Raw genomic sequence first — 18803 nt, forward strand, 5'->3', positions numbered from 1 at the left:
TATTGTTTCTAACCTACATGGTAGGTATGTATCACCCTTTTACCCTTTGTTTATATTTTGGTGGTCACAAATGGTAGTTTCCAAGAAAATATGTGCTGAACAAAGTCAATTCTCTTTTCAACTGATATCTTCAAAATTTTGTGGAAATAAAAATTCATTATCAAAAGTTATAGTGTGACCACTTTCATGGTTACTTGGATGATTACATAAATGCAATGCACAAATCTGTACTCAAATCAGAAGTGCCACAAAAATTAACCATTATTAAGGCTGAACAACCACAATTTATTTACATAACAGTACAGCAATAATGCCAAAATCTTTCTTATGAAAAAGAATAATGTAAGAATAGTGTTAACATTGGTTTCTTGAATATAATTGAAAAAAGTCAAATACATAATATTTCTCAGTTCAAAGACAAATACCTAGACTTAGCAACCATTCTTTCAATTCTTATTTATCATCCAAAATTACAATTCAAGAATCCTTTGCAGTTAATGAACCCTTCTAAAACTGATTCTAAACTGATTAATAAACATCCCATACATCAACAGGTGATATTATAGTTTGTGAAAAAGTTTATACAAAGTATCTGACAAGTCATGGTGCTTTTTTAAAACTATCATTGAAATATATCTTATTGATAGGTATTATCCAACCTGTGTTATGGAGTGCTCTTTGATTGGAGTCCCATTTACTTCAAGTATTCTATCACCAATGTGAAGAGACATCAAATCTGGATTCATGTCCAGACTACAGATAACAAAACAAATAGTTTAAAATTTCTGTAAGCCCAAGTTAGAAGTAACTACTGTTCAAATTTAAACATACTATAGTTAGAAGAATATTCCATATAAATTCCATAATCATACTTAAGTAATTTCCTGAAAAGGATTTTTATTTATAACAGCTGCATTCAGCCAAAACACATTAGTTGTTAAAAGTCTTGTAGTTTTACAAACCTTTTCTTATTGTTGCACAAAAAATAAGAGTAAAACTATCATAGTATATTCAAATCAGAGACAAGCGAAAAACTATTTCAAATAAGTAATTCTAGGAACTTACAGATCAGATGAAAGTGAAGAATAATGTATAAAAAATGTTAATATAATTATATCTGCTATATCCAGTGCCAAAGAAGCCTTTCTCCCAACACTAAGATTCACTGAGTCAATTGGGAAAATGGCAGACATAGTAATGGTTGAGGTATTATTCGCATTATCAAACTGCATGAACAATAACTGCTATGGTGTGAATTAGATTAAGTTATGAATTTGCATAAATCACTTACACATCCAAACTTGGATGATATATCATTATGTTAAACTCTAAATCAAAGTCATTTGAAATAAGTATTACATGTTTTTTTTATAAATGCAGGCAAGAAGTAAATTCTGAAAAACTTTCAAATATTAAGAAAAATTAAAAAGTACAGCAGGTATTCTGAAGTGAATTTTTTTTTTATAATACAAATTGTTATTGTTTACAAAGACATTTCAAGAATGTTTTAGTATACAATTAAAATATATTCTGAATCTGTGTTTACATACCACAAACAAAACCAAAAAAATTATTTAAAAATTCATATATTAACAGTTCCACTATGGGCACATTTTTTCTGTGCATGTCATAAGGTTTTAGAGAATTGCATTCAAAATTTAACTTAGGTAAATTTAAATTGGGTAAAATAAAGAATAAGAATAAACATTTTTCATAAAGTATGCTCGTGAATAGCTTGTGCATTATGTCATTCAATACAGTAACATGTGCTACACATTAGCCGAGTGATTTACAAATTCTACATCATGAGTATCAGTTAAACATAATTCAAATTTTATTATTTTATTGCTCATTAAGTACAAATAGATGTGTACTATTATGAGTTTAAACCTATTTAAGATGAACAAGTGTGGTTTCAGATTACAATTTGAAGTCATTTTAGAAAGAAACAAGGGGCCATTTAATTTACTTCAAATTGATTTTTAGTGGTTATGAGGCTGGTCAAACTGACTGAACTCGTACAGGTTAAGGAAGAGAAAATAACAGACAAATGTTATTTTCTTAAACTGAATGTATTTCTGGTAGGTACTTACCTTCACTCATAAACTGCTATTCTCATTCAGTGCTGCCCTCTGTACACAAAAATATTTTTATGCATGCCACAAGCCTTATATCTCCCCTCCATTGGAACTGACTGATTCTAATGCTTCTCATGTAAATATGCATTAGCTCTCTACCAATAAGCATGCAGTATACTCTCATGAAGCATGTGACTCCCTCTATTCCATTTCACACAAATATTACTTTACATTTTGGCAGAAAATGGAAGCACCAGTTGTCAGTGGAGAGGAAAGTTGGCAAGTATGAAATGAGGCAAGAAACTTTCCAAAATACATTTTCATTATAGAAAAATTATAATTTCCAATGTGGTTCATTACATCCATTCACACAAACAGCTAAAATCCACATTCAATAGGTGGAGGGATCGGTGTAAGGGAGGAAAGAAGAATTCTTTGAAAGAATCTGAAGGACACTCTCTAAGATGAAACACCCAGACTCAAAGATCTGACGTGGGGAACCACATCACATCTGAACCAGGTATACTCTTCACTCATCATACTACTTGCCAAATACATGTGGGTGAAAAACAGAGGAGCACATCCAAAAGGGAGAAAACTATCACCAGAAAGTGATCCAAACTGTGCAACAAACAAGAAATTCAATCCCAGAAAGTATAAAAGTGGATAAAATGAAAAGAATGTGTCCCTAGGTGTAAAGTGGCTAGGATGCAACAGACATATAAAAAGCAAGTCTACTACAATCCAAAACCCTGCCTACATATACCAACATCCATGTGGGGGTAGGAAAGAGGATCATACCATCTTCACCTCAAGTTCATAAGACCAGAGGGATCTAAGTACACCCATGAACATGATAAATTGATAGATTGATCCAAGAAACCAATATTTAGTATCAAAAAGATGTCCAGATAATGTGATCTCTCCTAAATGCAAAATTGATCAGAACCACACCAAGTGCAGTTACATTCTTGGAATAAGAACACTGAGGAAAAAGAAGTATAACAATTTGCAATTACCTACACAGTGAATTAAAATACTAATGGAGTTTAAAATAGGGAGGAATATAGATATCTGTATTACATGTTTGAAGACTTATGGAGATTGGTTCTATTCTAAATCCAAAGTCCAGTAACTGGGAACCAAGTTCAATTTCCCATACAAAGGGGTGAACTGTAATTTGACATTTCACTCATATTTGTTTTCATGTTTTATAGTGGAGAACATTATGCCACCTACAACAGTAGAACACTACCATCCTATTCTCGACTGAATGGTTTCATATTCATTTCTGTGTTTTATTTGTATTTCACTCATGCATTCAGGAGGATGCCTTGATGTTCCAAGTCCATCCACCCCAATGGCTTAAAACGGGAAAAATGGTAAGGATCCTCAAACTCCACTAGAAGAGGGGGGAGATGTGATGGAGAGTCCAAAGGAGCATCAAAACCTGAGACAATGCAATAGGTGACCACAAGACCTCATTTTCAAAAGCAGACCCTACAGATTTCTTCATTACAAGGCATGGCAGGGACAGGCAACTATCCTCTTCTGCTTTACCCATGTAGTCCAACAGCAAATATGGAAAAACTTATGAAGTAGTTTTACCATTAGAATAAATCTACAAGCAATTTTGTTGAACACCCCATCTCTGCAGCATGTGTTGCATGGCCATGGAAACTATAATATGCCTGTCGACATGGCTTAACAGAACAGGGTTCAAACAATGAATAATACTAATAAGGGAAATCAGGCCTCTGAAGAGAAATTAAAGAATGATAAAGAAATAACTTACCCAATCAAAGTCTCACTGAAGTCTGAAAAATGGCTACAGGTGGAAGACAATGGCCCAAAAAGAAATAAGCTGCAATCCTATGCATATAATTAGGTAAGAACATAATAGTAGTCCACACTCCTGACTGGAAATTTCCTCCAATTGACAAAGATGTGACAACAGAGAAAAAGTAAGGTATCAAATTTGATGAGAAGACACCTGGAACAAAGTATGTGAAGAAGACAATAAAAGAGGAAGCCAATCAAATCAAAAGCATGTGAAGGTGGAAAGAGAAAGATTATGGACAGAGGAAGGCTGCCAAGAAATAGAGGCAGGGAATAGATACAACAGAAGAAGGCTATGAAAGTAATATTTGTGAATAGTACATACAAAATATAGAAGTCTACCCAAATCAGGCCTAGTATAAAGGTGGAAGAACAGAAAAAAGGAGAAGTTACCCTACTTAGCTGTCAAAGTTTTGAGGTAGGAGAGAACAATAGAGATAAAGAAGAATATATGTAGGATGAAAAAGAATGCATGAAATACCAATGTCACCTACAGGTTAAGAGGAGAAAGAAAGAAATCTTAAGGGAAAGATGAAACAAGAAACACATGAAACAAAGATAAAGTGAGGCAATCAAAAGCACACATTAACATCCCAGTCCAAAAGGGTGGCCCACTGCAGTGGACAACAAATTTGAAAAGAATGCATCAACAGGGAAAGGTTAGAAGAGGTCAATGAAAATGCCACTCAGTAACCTAAGACAAGTCAGAAGGCTCTTCATTGGAAAACAAAGTAAGATTGGCCCACTGTTCCCCATACATGGAAACTCTCAACCCAAAAACCAACTGCAGAAAATGTTCCATTTACACTAAAACACTTTCATGGAGGAAGGGTGAACCAGCCAGAAATGAAGTTACTACTTAGACAAGCTGGATCTCTTCAACAGGACCCAAATTAAAAAAAAACCCAAAGGAGATGAAGACTGGATGAAGCACTTGTAATCAAGGTTGACAAAGTAGAGAAGAAAGATGAAAAGGTAATGGAAGGGTAATTTGAAGCTGGAAAAGGCATAGAAATCATGGCTGTACCAGCCAGTAAGAAGCAATGAGAAGGAATTGACAATATAGTGGTATGGATGATCAAAAACCATCTAGTGAATAAGTAAAATGGGAGAATAAACATAGTTATTTGTTGGTCAAATCCTGGCTGAAAGCATCGATACCTAGAGCAAGAGGATAAGAGGCCAAGAACCAAAACACAGGTAATTAGTGGTGGAGGGATATGTAATATTACCGATACGAGGAGTACTCCAAAGACAAAATCATAGGAAAACAAGAGGATTTAGAGATCACACTGTCTGAAAATTTCATCTGGGTGGGGAAAAAGTTGATCCACAACAAGAATAAAAACACATGGAACATGACATGATACAAGTATCTCACATGTGCCCAAAAGAGAAGATTCAAAGTGTGAATACAGAAGGATCAAGAATGAGTGCCACCATGGTGATGTAAATAAACATTTCCAGAATGGATCATTACTAGATGATTTCTGGCCAGATGGAGAAAATGAAACAAAGACCACCATACAGTGAGATGCTCCAGGATGTTAATATAAGACCTGTCAGCTGTAGATGAATACCCCAATGCTCTGTGTTGATCAACCCACATGTCCCATCTCTGAAGGGATGCATTCATGAAAATGTGTAAATTCTGACAAGGAGGAGTATGCTTTTCACCTGCTATCAGATGAGTTTTGCCCAATCATCATTGCAGATTGTCAACTAATAAGAGTCTGCTGAGGATCCCATGCAACATTCCACTGGTTATGAACAGTCCACTGCAAAGTTTGTATTTATGCACAACTTAAGGGAGTAATTGCTAATAAATCCAGTGACAGATCATCTGCACCTATGGTCAATGAAAGAGTGTGTGTAGGAGGTAACATATCCAAAATCATAGCATGAGCTTCAGAATTCATTTCAGAAATATGAATGAAACAGAAGGTTTGTTTGTGTTTGTGTATTTTCTGATAGGAAACCACATCGAGCTATCTGCTGTATCCACCAAGTAACACTGAATGCCTGATTTCAGAGTTGAAATCAAAAGACTTAATATTTCACTACTGGGTGACACAAAATGTGCTTGATAGATAAATGCAAATGACCAAAAAATTCAGTAAGAGGTGTTTTCAATACAACAACAACAAAATTAATGAAGAAATCCTGTTTCAGAATTGAAACTATTAAAAATACAAGTGCACAGCACATGAAAAGCACCAAAAGTAAAATAATGTATAAAACACTAGTACAGCCAAACAACTGATAGTTAGGTATAATCCAAGAGGGAGTCATATGCATCAGAGTACGTCACTCCCCTATTTATGGAGAGTTCATGCATGATGATTTGCATGAGACACATTGGAGTCAGTTAATTCTAATGAGGGGAGAGAGAAGGCTTGTGGAATGTGTAAAATTTTTTTTGCATATAGAGGGCAGCAGTGAACAATAGCTATTTTTTGTGAGATGAGGTAAAATACCATAGTGGAATATAGTTTTAATATAAAAGTTTGAAATTTATAAGATGTTTTAGATATTATGCAATGAAATTTGAGATTTTTTTAAATGAAAAAAATATTTCTAATCCAAATGTGAAAATCACTTTGCACATGAAGCATTCAACATGGAGAAATCTTTACTGAAAAATACTTCAGTAAAAATTGTGATTTTTTTTTTATACACAAGTGACTCTTGGTAGTTAATGAAAGCTTGAAACGTTTTGTGAAGATTTAGAAGTCATATTGTGGAAACTATAACAGTTAAGTTAGGGCCATAAATTCTGTTAATTCAACCAAGCCTGCAACAACAGAGTTAATATAAATTACTTTTCAGCTAGTGATGAAAAACTTTCATCACATCAACCAATAAGCTTTATAGAATCACACTAGCAAGGTATAGTAAAAATCATAAATAAAATCTGTTCTTACAGCATTTAATACTGAAATATTTTTTTCTTTATAATCTAGAAATACCATACAAAAGACTGATAAAAATAAATCAGATAGCTTAAAATGGTATAAAGTTGTAAAATACTGGCAAATTCTTTGATTTATAAGAAAATACTTTAATAAAATAGCAGTTACTCAACAGTAATGAATATATTTATCTACACAGAATTTAACTTAACAATTAAATTTTAACCAAATCATATAATTTGGAGCACATTTATACATACTCTGCTATATGCACCCCAAGGAGAATGGCATCATTCATGCTCAATGTCTTTGGTCGATCCAAGGAAAGTTTAATTCGTCTCTCACTACCACCTGGTGTTGCTGGAATTTCCACCAGCTGAATGCTGTGTGGCTGTTTTCCAAAAGGAGATCGTCCTGAGAGTGGCTGCATGTGTCTTTTGTAACATGACCCACTAAATCATATGTATTTCCAATTACCTTAAAACACTGTCCAGTTAACAGTAATTAACAAATTAGATAATCTTAAAATCTGTCTCAATTTACAAAAAAACATAGTTCATAAGAATTTTAACTTTACAAAATGCATGATATATAATCAAGTAAAAACAACAATTACTACAGCACTACAGAAAGTAAAAGATACTTTCAGTAACACAATATTTACAAAATTTAAACTGGTTTCAAAAATACTTCATACATTTTAATGTTACATGTAGCTCTTTAATCTGAGAAACTTTTTATTTTAAAATGAAAAAATCAGCTATACCAAATGTTTTTATCAAAATAATCTATCATCTACACCTTTCTTTTATATTTTTTAATTGAACTTTTGAAATAAGTATAATAAAATTTAAATTGCTCACCAATATAGTTTGGACCTCTCTACCAAGGCATATGATTCCCCATCTCCAATGAAACTACCACAGCTAGTGCATTTAAAGCATTCAGGATGAAACTTGTGATCACCAGCAACCTGCAAGAAATATTTACATGATGTGCACATTTTTCTATTTTTTTGCCACTAAGTTAAGAAAATGTTGACAAAGTAACTCAAGACATTACTTTATTGCACAGGAATCTAATTATTTAGTATGTAGTTGAAATCTTAAAAAGAAAAATTAAGGACTTTGATCAAAGTAACTAAAAACGTTTTATAATATAAAAGTAAATGTGTGGCAGAAATAAGAATAAAGTTCACAGAGGGATATGCAACTAATGTGACATACTATGATTAACAAACAAAAATATACTGTGTGAGCTGCAACTTCTATATAACAGAAAATTCAGAAGTTTGTCACAATTATATTACCTTTTCTTTAAATTCAAAGTACAATTCCTTTACGTTTTAGACTTGAGTTCTTAAACTAAAAAACAAACTGTCCTTATTTTATACAAAATTAAAAGATAATGATAGCTGGAGTATTACAAAAGTGTTTATAACTTCAGATTTTCAAACAAAGTAACTTCTGATTATTATACACAACTATGTTTCATTTTAACAATATTTACTACTCTAGAAATTGGAAAGTTGGATATAATTTCTTAATCTTCCATGTTTCTGATAATCACAAGTACACACATGTTAAGCTGTCAAACCAATGAAAGATGCAAAAGAGCATAACAATAACACAAGGTTCAAATCACAGGTAGTAGCTCTCTATTTCATCAAAAGACTAAATTCCTTCTATTTCTAAGTATTTACAACCATTTCCAGACTAGATGTGTAACTGATATCCTTTGATTCTTTTTTCCTTCTAGAAATAGAAATGCTGAAATGCAAGAAGCTTAGGACACACTTAATATCAAGATTTTAGTTTTTACTTTGGAAAATTCAAATGATTTAATTTAGTTTTTCTATCATTTTTGTATTGAGAAGGTTACAAAAGTTTACTGAAACACTGTTTTGAAAAATAACATTAAAATTCTTTCACTAATGATCAAAAAGTTCCATTTTATATAACCAATGGGTTTCAACTTGACTGGTATTCATTAATGTATTCATCATTATATTTTATTTTTCCCGATTACAGTAGTCAGCACTTTCGGTGATAAATCATAAAAAACACCACAAAAACTGACAGTTTTATAGGTGACCTAGGATGCAACCTTCTAAAAGATGTCAGACCAAGTGGCAATATTTTTGTTAACAAAGTTCTTGGTTGAAATTATTTTATAGCTGATAAATATACTTCTCTTTCAATAAATTACAAGTCATTTTATTCATGCATTGCCTAAACACATAAGTTAACATTTAATAAATACTTGAATCAATTATAAGTCACTAATATTTTACCATTATCCACCACTCTTTAAACCTTTAAAAGCTTAAATGATGCCAACATTAAAGAAAATTTCTGTATTTTTCACTTGAGAAAAATTTAAACCTGAAAATATGTTCAAAAATGACTAAAATCTAAGGAAATCATCAAATAACTCCTAGCTCTATGGTTTGTTCCCAAGTTCTCTAAACTTCCCACTAAATTCCATTGTTCTCTGCCTAATCACTCTTCCACCATAAATTCCAAAAATGAAAAACAATAAATCAATCGTTGGAAAAACCCTAAACTCAAATTGACACCACCTGTAGAAAATGCTGATAAACTTCCATAAAAGAAAGGTGAATGGAACAAGCCAAAAATGAAGTTACTAACTGACCTTTTTGCCAAGGTACAGATAAAAATAAGTTAGAAAACAGAGAACATGAAGTACTGGATGAAGCACCAGTAACCAAATTCAAACTTTGCAACTGTGCTACTGAGAAGCTTGGAGTTCAACAGAGAGTATTCACATTAAAAATTAAGTTACATTTCTTTAACAGATTACAATGTTCAAATCAAACTTCAGAATAATTTGAAATGCAAACTGAATACTTCCTGCCTGTACTTTTCTGAAGTGACTCAAATGTTCAATAGTTAGCTTAGATGTTGTTAGTAGTAGCACGTGTGAAATAAACAAGGTTGAAATTTTTGTTGAATAACACTATTTCGATATTGAGTAACCAATCATAGTAAAGTTGAAACTATTTGTACCAAAATTTATCAGAATGAGTTTACAACAACATTTATACGACATTCTTGATACATATTGATGAAGAATGGTCTGAACTCTTTTATTTAAGTGAAGCTAAAACAAATATAACATTATTAATAAGTAAAACTAAGTATGAAACCAGATATTTAAGATCAACATTGGCAGAAAAAAAAAGTTAAATTCAATCTTACCTGTCTCTTTTTTTTTGTTACTGAGCAATATTATTATATCTGCAACAAGTCACGTATCCGTGACCTTTTGAAAAGCTTACCATTACAGGTCCTGTGATAATTTCTCCACAGTTTTGACAAGCTTCTCCATATTTAGCCCAGTAATCATTTTTGCAAAACAACAATCCATCCTTTTCAAAATACCAGTTACTGAGAGGAATATCACAGACAGAGCACCTGCACAGAAGAAACATTTCAAGTTATTTTTTTTCCATAAATTCTGAAATATCAGAAATGTACAGATTTTAGTCTAACCTATTATTAATACTAAAAATTATTTTCACATTCATACATGATTTGGAATAAATTATGAAACTTAAAAAATACTATCTCAAAATACTTTTTTCCTTTTTGCAAATGTAAAATTATCAAATAAAATTATGAATTTCTCATTGAGGTCATATGAAGAAATAATGCAGGAAATAGAAATTAATTACTAAAATTGTAATGAAGACTTCAGTGTCTCATACCAAGACCTGAGGGTTTAAGCCTGAAACCTTGTAATAAATTATACAATGTAAAATAAAGCAAGAATAAAAATCATGTGCACCAAATAAACTTTATTAGCATCTTAATCACAAATATTTTACATCTTATAGTCTTTGTTTTATATTTTTCCTCCTATGAAAAAGTGAAAATAATAAGGAATGAATAAACAATTAAAAAGGTCACCAAATAAAAAAAAAAAAATGTTTTTCCAGAGTTTATGTTGTCAGTGGCACCTTTATGACCACTGACCCACACAGGATCACAGCAGATCTACTATACATGCTGAATATCAGGGATTACTGCTAATATATAACAAATACATGCTCGAAATGAAGTTCATACAAACCTACTGTAAGCCTATGCTTAATGCAATGTATAGTGGCAACTATTTTTGAAAAGTGCATGTTATAACTATGGATTTACATTCAGACAATTTGTCAGTTTATGACATTAGCAAAAATAAGGAAAGCAATATAAACATTGCAAAGGTATAGTATCAATCACGAAGGGTTTTACTTATAAATATCTTTGATTCTATACTCTGCATAACCAATATTTAATACTTATTAGTCCTGGTAGGTTTAAATACTGGTAAAAATTCTAAATTTAGCTAGTGTCATTTCAAAAAAACCTGTAAAAAATCAAGATCCAAATGGTCTGAGACCAACAATACTGACTACCATACATTTTGTGTTTCATACCTTAACACTCCATTTTTGAACAAAAACCATTAGTATGTTTATAAAACCAGCCTGTTAACTAAGAGTCAACCTAATTACATCTCCAGTGATTATTACACTTACGTTGTTGGAGTCCAGTTAGGAGTATAAAAATAGCCAATTTTTTTTGTGTATATCTTTTCCATTATTTTATTTTTCTAGTGTAAAATATATTTTCTAAATTTCTTTTGAATTGAGTTTAACAGATGTAACTCACAACTCATTTTAAATTTAAGTTCAAATTTTATAACCATAATTGCATAAACATACTTTCAATCGCTATTCACATAATTTTTACATGTGTGCAGTCAAAGGATTCTCTAAAAACATTCAAAAAGCAAGCAAGTTTCATTTGGAAAAACAAAAGATTGACATAGGCAACTGAGAAAAAACAGGGTATAATACTTACACAATCAAACTGTGCTCTTGAATGAGCTTATAAATAAATTTCGGTTTTAAATTTTTCTTGTACTCTTGAAACAAGAATATGGAAATTAACCACATAACTCAATAATTAACACTCTTCTTGAAACACCCAAACATCCCATTGGAAACAAAGTGCAATTTAATAAACACCATCTTTATAACTCTAATGTTACCAATGTCAAACCTGGGCTCTTTATAAAAATTAAGGATGTAACTATCACTTGCAAGATGAAATGCCTATGGAAAGATGCTAACTCGAAGAAACAAGATAAGAGATGTAGAAATCAGAGAAATGGTTAGAACAGACCCAACCAGCAAACACCTTGAGAAGCAATGAATTAAGTGGCTTGGCTGCAAAATGAGAATGTAGCTCAACCAATCATCAGTAAAATCATATGGGGAAATAACAGGATTCAAAGTAAGATGACAACTCTAGAACAGAGAGATAAATGACATTTCACAGGCTGAAAAACCCCAGCTTTACACTAACCCAGGCCTCTCTTATTTTGGAACAGAACAGCAACTCCATGTAATGCTTCACAGCAAATTCAAAAGGAAAAAATAATGTTCTACATTCTGAATGAATTTTTTATGCAGCAGTGGTGCAGAGTAAACCTACCCTGAGAAAGTGTCTTTATAAGTAAACTTTTAAAATCTCATTAGTTTTTGTTTCTGGTGAAACAATATTTCAAATTACTTGAATAATGACTCAGCATAAAAAGAGACACAAGTTCCTTAACATTTCAATCAACAAATCTTTTTGAGTTTTATAACTTTTTCCAAGTCAATCATCAGACATTAGAATTTAGCATCATGAAAGTCTACATGAAAAATACTGATGATTTTCTATCTTATGATATTATATGATTAAGGAGTCAGTGGATATTCACATGCTCAGAAAATTAAGACTGATCTTGCAAGTGAATGAAATTAATTTAGCAATCAATCTACTGTTGCAATTATGATGACAATCACCTGTATCTATCCTGAAAATTATGGAAAGCAATGTCAGTAATAAATTTCAGCACTTGTTATTAAAAGGACCATACTGTTATAAAACAAATTATATAAAAATAAGTTATAGAATAATCTAATAAAGCAAGCATTATAATAGGGAGTCCCATAGAATTATAGTTCCTAGCCATAGAAGCATGCAAATGTGAAACCACAACTGTGAAAATGTAAAGCTAACAAGTAAAAAAATTACTGTACACCAATCAAATGGTAAGTATCTAAGTTACTAATACATGCTGAATTGACATGATATACTTTAAGGCAATCACACTCCCACTAGTTTAAAATCAGCTTTAACAACTATTGCAATTATTTATCACTAAAGCATACAATCCTTTATGTGTTTACACTCCTGTCCCTAAGACATGCCCAACAATGGTCTGTTGTACTCTCTTTATTAACCTGAAGATGACCTAAGAAGGTCAAAACATTGTTCTGTACTTTATTTCAATTAAAGTGCTAATACCCATACCACTCATCTTGAGAATATTGTATCACTAAAGTCATCATCTATTATTTATCAATGAGGTAATGTTAAAACCAAAATCAATATATCAGTTCAAACTGGCTTGACCAATAAGAACAAGTGATACATCAAATGAGAGCTCTCTTCTTGGATCAAGAAGCGTTTACTATTTAAAAATGCACATATAAAACTTTAAAACAATGTAAAATTCTATTTAGCCATTGAATCAATTGAAACAAGGGTATACACTAAACTTGGTGTTGCATGTTACATATTGTATAAACTGATACACAGATATGTCTACTCAAAATCAACAGCACATCAAAAACTAAGGAATGGAGATTGTACACAGCTTATTGGTTACCATAGAACCATGTTGATTCATATCATATTGTTAATCGTAAGCAGACTATGTTGTCCTGACAACAGTTTGTTCCATTTGCTCTAAATCATGTCATTGCGTGTCACTACAGGAAAAGAACTCATTCAGAAACTGTCTATAATAAAAATGGTATGGAAAATGCCAGTCTCATTTATATATTAAATAAATGCGTGATCAATATGAATCACAACTCTAACTTAGAGAGTTATGCAATCAATGTGTGAATTAAATAGAAATGAAGAACCTCATAAAACCAAATATGGGCTATAAAACTTAATGCAGTCTGTGCATATTTTTAAATAATTATGTAAACAACTTATGTGGAGCAAGGACAACAGTCTTCAAAATAGTTTTTCACCCTTGCTCCAAGAATTAATATAATTACCATCAATATAACATTTTAAAATTGAAACATGTAAATTCCACATACTGAAAACAATAACAAATAGCAGACAAAATGTGAGAACGTAATATTACCAAACTGCACTGGCTTTTATAAACAGGTTGTTAATGTAACTGATTTTTAGCAATAATTATTCAATAAATAGGCCCCCTATATTATTAATGTTTCTTAAATAATATTATAATATGTCCAAACTTGTTACTAATTTTTCTGGCAATTCATAGACTTTTGCATTACATCTTGAGATAAATAATCCACTGAACTTAACAGCACAGTTTATCAATTACATGACATAGAATAGGTGGAATTTACTTCTCATGCACATCTGTCAATTGTGAAATTTCAAATTGTCAATCAATGCCACAACAGAATCATACTTTCATAAGTACATAGGTAAGCTTTTACTTCATTTCCAACATTTCCATCTGGTTGTTGAAAGTGTTCATTTAATTTTTCCATATAATATATATCCTTGTGTATGAATTTGGCATTGCTTGATTTTCTTGTGATTACATTTTCTCTTGACTTGACAGTATCAGGTTATCAGGTAAATTGTTAAATCACTAACATTTTGTTAATATTGATATAAAGGTAGCATGCAATGGAAGGTTGATTTCTAGGTACAATTTTGTTTTTTTATTATTATTATTATTATTATTATTATTATTAAATATAAACTAAATAACTGAACTTGCTGTATTAATATACTAATTGTATCTGTGGAATCCATTAGTGTGTGAAATTGTTTTATATTTTCATTATTTAAAAATCAATGAAACCTCTTTAAAAATAATAAGTAATGCAAATTTTAAAAAATATGAATTATTTAAATTTAAAATTGGAATCAACATAAAACTTTCAAAGAAACAAAGATTTAGTACTTTATTAAATGTGGGCTTAAATGCTCAAAAATAAACTAAAAGCAATAATGACATTAATTTAAAAAAGATAAATGTTTCACTGAAAATTTATCTTGTATTAATTCTGGAAAAATTTGTGATTTTAGCTGAAATATGCATCTTTCTCTAGAAAAATTTGGAATATGAATATCCTAATTGTTATTTTTTGTTTCATAGATAGGGAAGTGTCCACTCATGGGTCAGTGGTAGACATATAGCTTTGTGCTAAAACAAACAAAAATCATAAGGAAGTAAAAAATAACTATGCAGAAAATATGACAAAAACATTTTTGTTCTGTTTTTACTAAAAGACTTATTTTATTTCTAAAAGGAATACAGTTCAAAATATTGTGGTGTAAGAGCTCTTCAGTACAACACCTGCACAACTGTTTCTCTACAGTTTAAATAAACTAATTTTAAAGATACCAAGTGTTGTTCTCAAGACATTTTGGAATACCAAGTTTCATAAATTGTGCACGTGGTTATAAAAGAAGTTGGTGACTGATCTAACTGAACAAAAATATATGAAATATAATCAATATACATGTATAAAAAAATAAATACATTTCTTCCAGAACATTGCAGTAAAAAAAAAAAAAAAGGAAATGTCTATATTAGTAATAGGTATTAAATTAATTCAAGAAAAAAATAATGAAGTTTAACTTTATCAAAGTTGCAGCTACAATGGAAAATACTAAGGTTTATCAACATAAAAGGTTTAAAAAATTACAGCTAATTTACAGGAGTGTGTTAAAAGGTCTAATTATTAAAAACATCCAACTTCAAAAAACAAAATATTAGATCTTTACAAGAATTTAAAAAATCTTATTTTATTTATTCTGATAAAAGAAATCAATCTTGGCTTTTCTTTTTCATTTCTTGAATGACTATCTCCAAATATTAATCAGTTCTTTCACATGCAGCTCAATAAAACTTGAGACTTCTTAAAAATTCAACCTAACTTATTACAAATAATAAGATTCACTTTCAGATCCACTCTGATAAACATTTTACAATTTATCAGCAAGATATTTTTTCAATGTTTTAACTTTTAGATTTTTCTAAATTTTTAAATGATAAACAATATTTATGAAATTTCTTCATATAAGCACAGAAACAAATAAACAAAATTACCTGATTCCAATACTACAGTGGCAAAAAGAAAAATTATTAATAATTAGATAAGAGATATTCATTTATGATATACCTTACTAACAGTAATAACTAATAATAGTAATTATTAAGTGTTAGTAATATTTCTATGCATTACAATATATAATTAGATGATCAACAGAAACAATACCGAATGATAATTGATAAGGAGAAACTGGGCTAACATTTATATACCACAATATTTCAAGTAATTATGTTAACAGTAACTAAAAACACGTTTACCCGTAAAATTATTACGAGAGTAACTAACCTGAAGCAATCGTTATGCCAATCGCTGTTTAACGCCTGAATATATTCATCATCGTCAATAACATTTAAACAGCCAGCACAAACCATAAGGGCATCATCTAAAAATTCACCATAAGATATTTTTTATTATTTCATTTCGTTTGATATACTCTGTAATTAATAAAACATCCTTAATATGATAAAAATTCGATAAGTTGTAAAGGTTGTTTTACTATTATACCTGATGCCTCCTCCATGGTTCTTCATAGTATTAGTCCTTTACCACATACATTATACGCATGCTCTGAAATCAATGACATTAATAAAATAAAATCACCAGAGGGCAAAATAAAATATTACAGATATTTTCTTTTTCTTTCATTTAAATTAAAGTATTTTTATTGGCTTTAAAGAGATAAAAATATTGTTTTTGTCCTTTTGTAATTAAATAACAATAGTTTATTTCATATGTTTTAAATTTAAAATTCCATAAAGGAGGTGGTTATTCCAGAAGTTTAAACTAAACATATTACGTCAAGTAACTGTGCACAACTAAGAAGACATTTCATGGCAACTAGACATCAAGAAACAAAACACAAATAAATAGTATCAGAAATAAAATAAGAATAGAAATTAAACTGCTAAAACAAGAAAAATTGAACACTTTCTTCTCCCAACTAAACGAACAAACTGACCCAAGAACGTTTTGGTCACACATAAAAAGATTCACCAATGAAGCCACTTCAAGAAAATACCCAACAATAGAACATAATAACACCTTAGCCAACACCAATAAAGAAAAAGCAGAAGCCTTTAGACATCAACTACAAAACACATATTTCTACAACAAAGTAAACAGCCATGTAACAAATAAAATAGTATTATACAAAGCATACTTTCCAATCAATATTATTAACAATAACACTGATAATACTTATGACTATAATACTCTTTTGCTCACCAAAAAAAATCACACTAAACTCAAACAAGCAATCAAGTTTGTTTGTTTTTGGGAATTTCGCACAAAGCTACTCGAGGGCTATCTGTGCTAGCCGTCCCTAATTTAGCAGTGTAAGACTAGAGGGAAGGCAGCTAGTCATCACCACCCACCGCCAACTCTTGGGCTACTCTTTTACCAACGAGAACCCGCGACCCTCGGATTACGAGTCGCACGCCTTACGCGCTAGGCCATGCCGGGCCAGCAATCAAGAATTCCAAAAACAACTCACCAGGAAATGATGGCATACAAACAATTCTCCTCAAAAAAATCAAAACAAACAAACAAACAAAGCTATCTTTAATTTATATTTCTACTCAGGCCTAGCATGGCTAAGCGTGTTAAGGCGTTCGACTCGTAATCCGAGGGTCGCGGGTTCGAATCCCGGCCACAACAAACATGCTCGCCTTTGCAGCCGTGGGGGCGTCATAATGTGACAGTCAATCCCACTATTCGTTGTAAAAGAGTAGCCCAAGAGTTGGCGGTGAGTGGTGATGACTAGTTGCCTTCCCTCTATTGTTACACTGCTAAATTAGGGATGGCTAGCGCAGATAGCCCTCGAGTAGCTTTGCGCGAAATTAAAAACAAACAAACAAACAATCTTTCTACTCTGCATACATCCCACTTTCTTGGAAGCAAGCTAATATATTAATGTTCCAAAGAAAGAAAACCAGCTAATAAGCCAAACAGTTATCGACCAATCAGCCTGACCAGCTGTGTAGGCAAAGTTATTGAACGAATAATAAGTAATAGACTCTCTATATTTTTGGAGATTACTTCAAAATTACCAGAAAATTTAGACAAACAACAGATCATTTAATTAGGTTAACTGAAACGATAATAAATAGCTTTAATAAAAAAGAATCCGCTGTCGCTTGCTTCCTCGATATCGAGAAAGCATTCGACACTGTATGGTACAATGGTCTTCGGTTCCGTATGAATGAAATAGGACTACCGCGTGGAATTATTCGCTCGTTATCTAACTTTTTGGAAAATAGAAAATGCAGAGTAAACGTAGAGGGAACTTTCTCGGAGTTCTTCACTCCAGAAGCTGGTGTCCTTCAAGGAGGTGTGGTTAATCCTATCATCATGTATGTGAATAATATACCATATAAAGACCCAAATCATGGATACTCGTCACAGTTCGCTGATGATGTAGCAATTTGGAAAAGTGCCCCACACCAGAAATTGCAGCCACTAACATACAACCACAACTCAACAGAATAAGTGAACACTGCCAAAAATAGAATCAAAATAAACACAGCAAAGACACAATTAGTGATATTTTCAAAATCCCAGACTGCTAGATCTGCAAAATTTTAGGACTAACATATGATTCTAAACTTACTTGGATAAAACATGTAATTAACACAAAAACTAAACTTTGGTAATGAATAAACTATACTAGGTGTCTAACTGGTAGAAATTATGGAACAACACCTTAAAACATCCTTAAAATATACAAAACATATATAAGACCCGTAGTAGACTATGCAGCTCTTGCATAAATTAACGTAA

At 31.4% G+C, this 18803-nt stretch overlaps 1 protein-coding gene across 3 annotated transcripts in view; it reads right to left on the reverse strand.

Annotated features, from left to right (window-relative positions):
- Positions 1-16610, reverse strand: part of LIMK1 (LIM domain kinase 1) — a 69948-nt gene extending 53338 nt beyond the window's left edge. For 2 of the 3 annotated variants that reach the window (XM_076480342.1, XM_076480341.1), the window contains exons 1-6: positions 16530-16597; positions 16311-16407; positions 10131-10266; positions 7693-7802; positions 7090-7281; positions 660-753 (exon numbers count right to left, since the gene is read on the reverse strand). In XM_076480342.1, the coding sequence (XP_076336457.1) occupies positions 660-753; positions 7090-7281; positions 7693-7802; positions 10131-10266; positions 16311-16407; positions 16530-16545 (645 nt within the window). In that variant the 5' untranslated portion in view covers positions 16546-16597. Of the gene's footprint in view, positions 1-659; positions 754-7089; positions 7282-7692; positions 7803-10130; positions 10267-16310; positions 16408-16529 lie in introns of all 3 variants that reach the window. The other variant, XM_076480340.1, reaches the window with a different exon arrangement.
- Positions 16611-18803: the final 2193 nt, after the last annotated feature.

This window comes from Tachypleus tridentatus, chromosome 13 (genome assembly GCF_004210375.1).
Source record: "Tachypleus tridentatus isolate NWPU-2018 chromosome 13, ASM421037v1, whole genome shotgun sequence".
Taxonomy (NCBI): domain Eukaryota; kingdom Metazoa; phylum Arthropoda; class Merostomata; order Xiphosura; family Limulidae; genus Tachypleus; species Tachypleus tridentatus.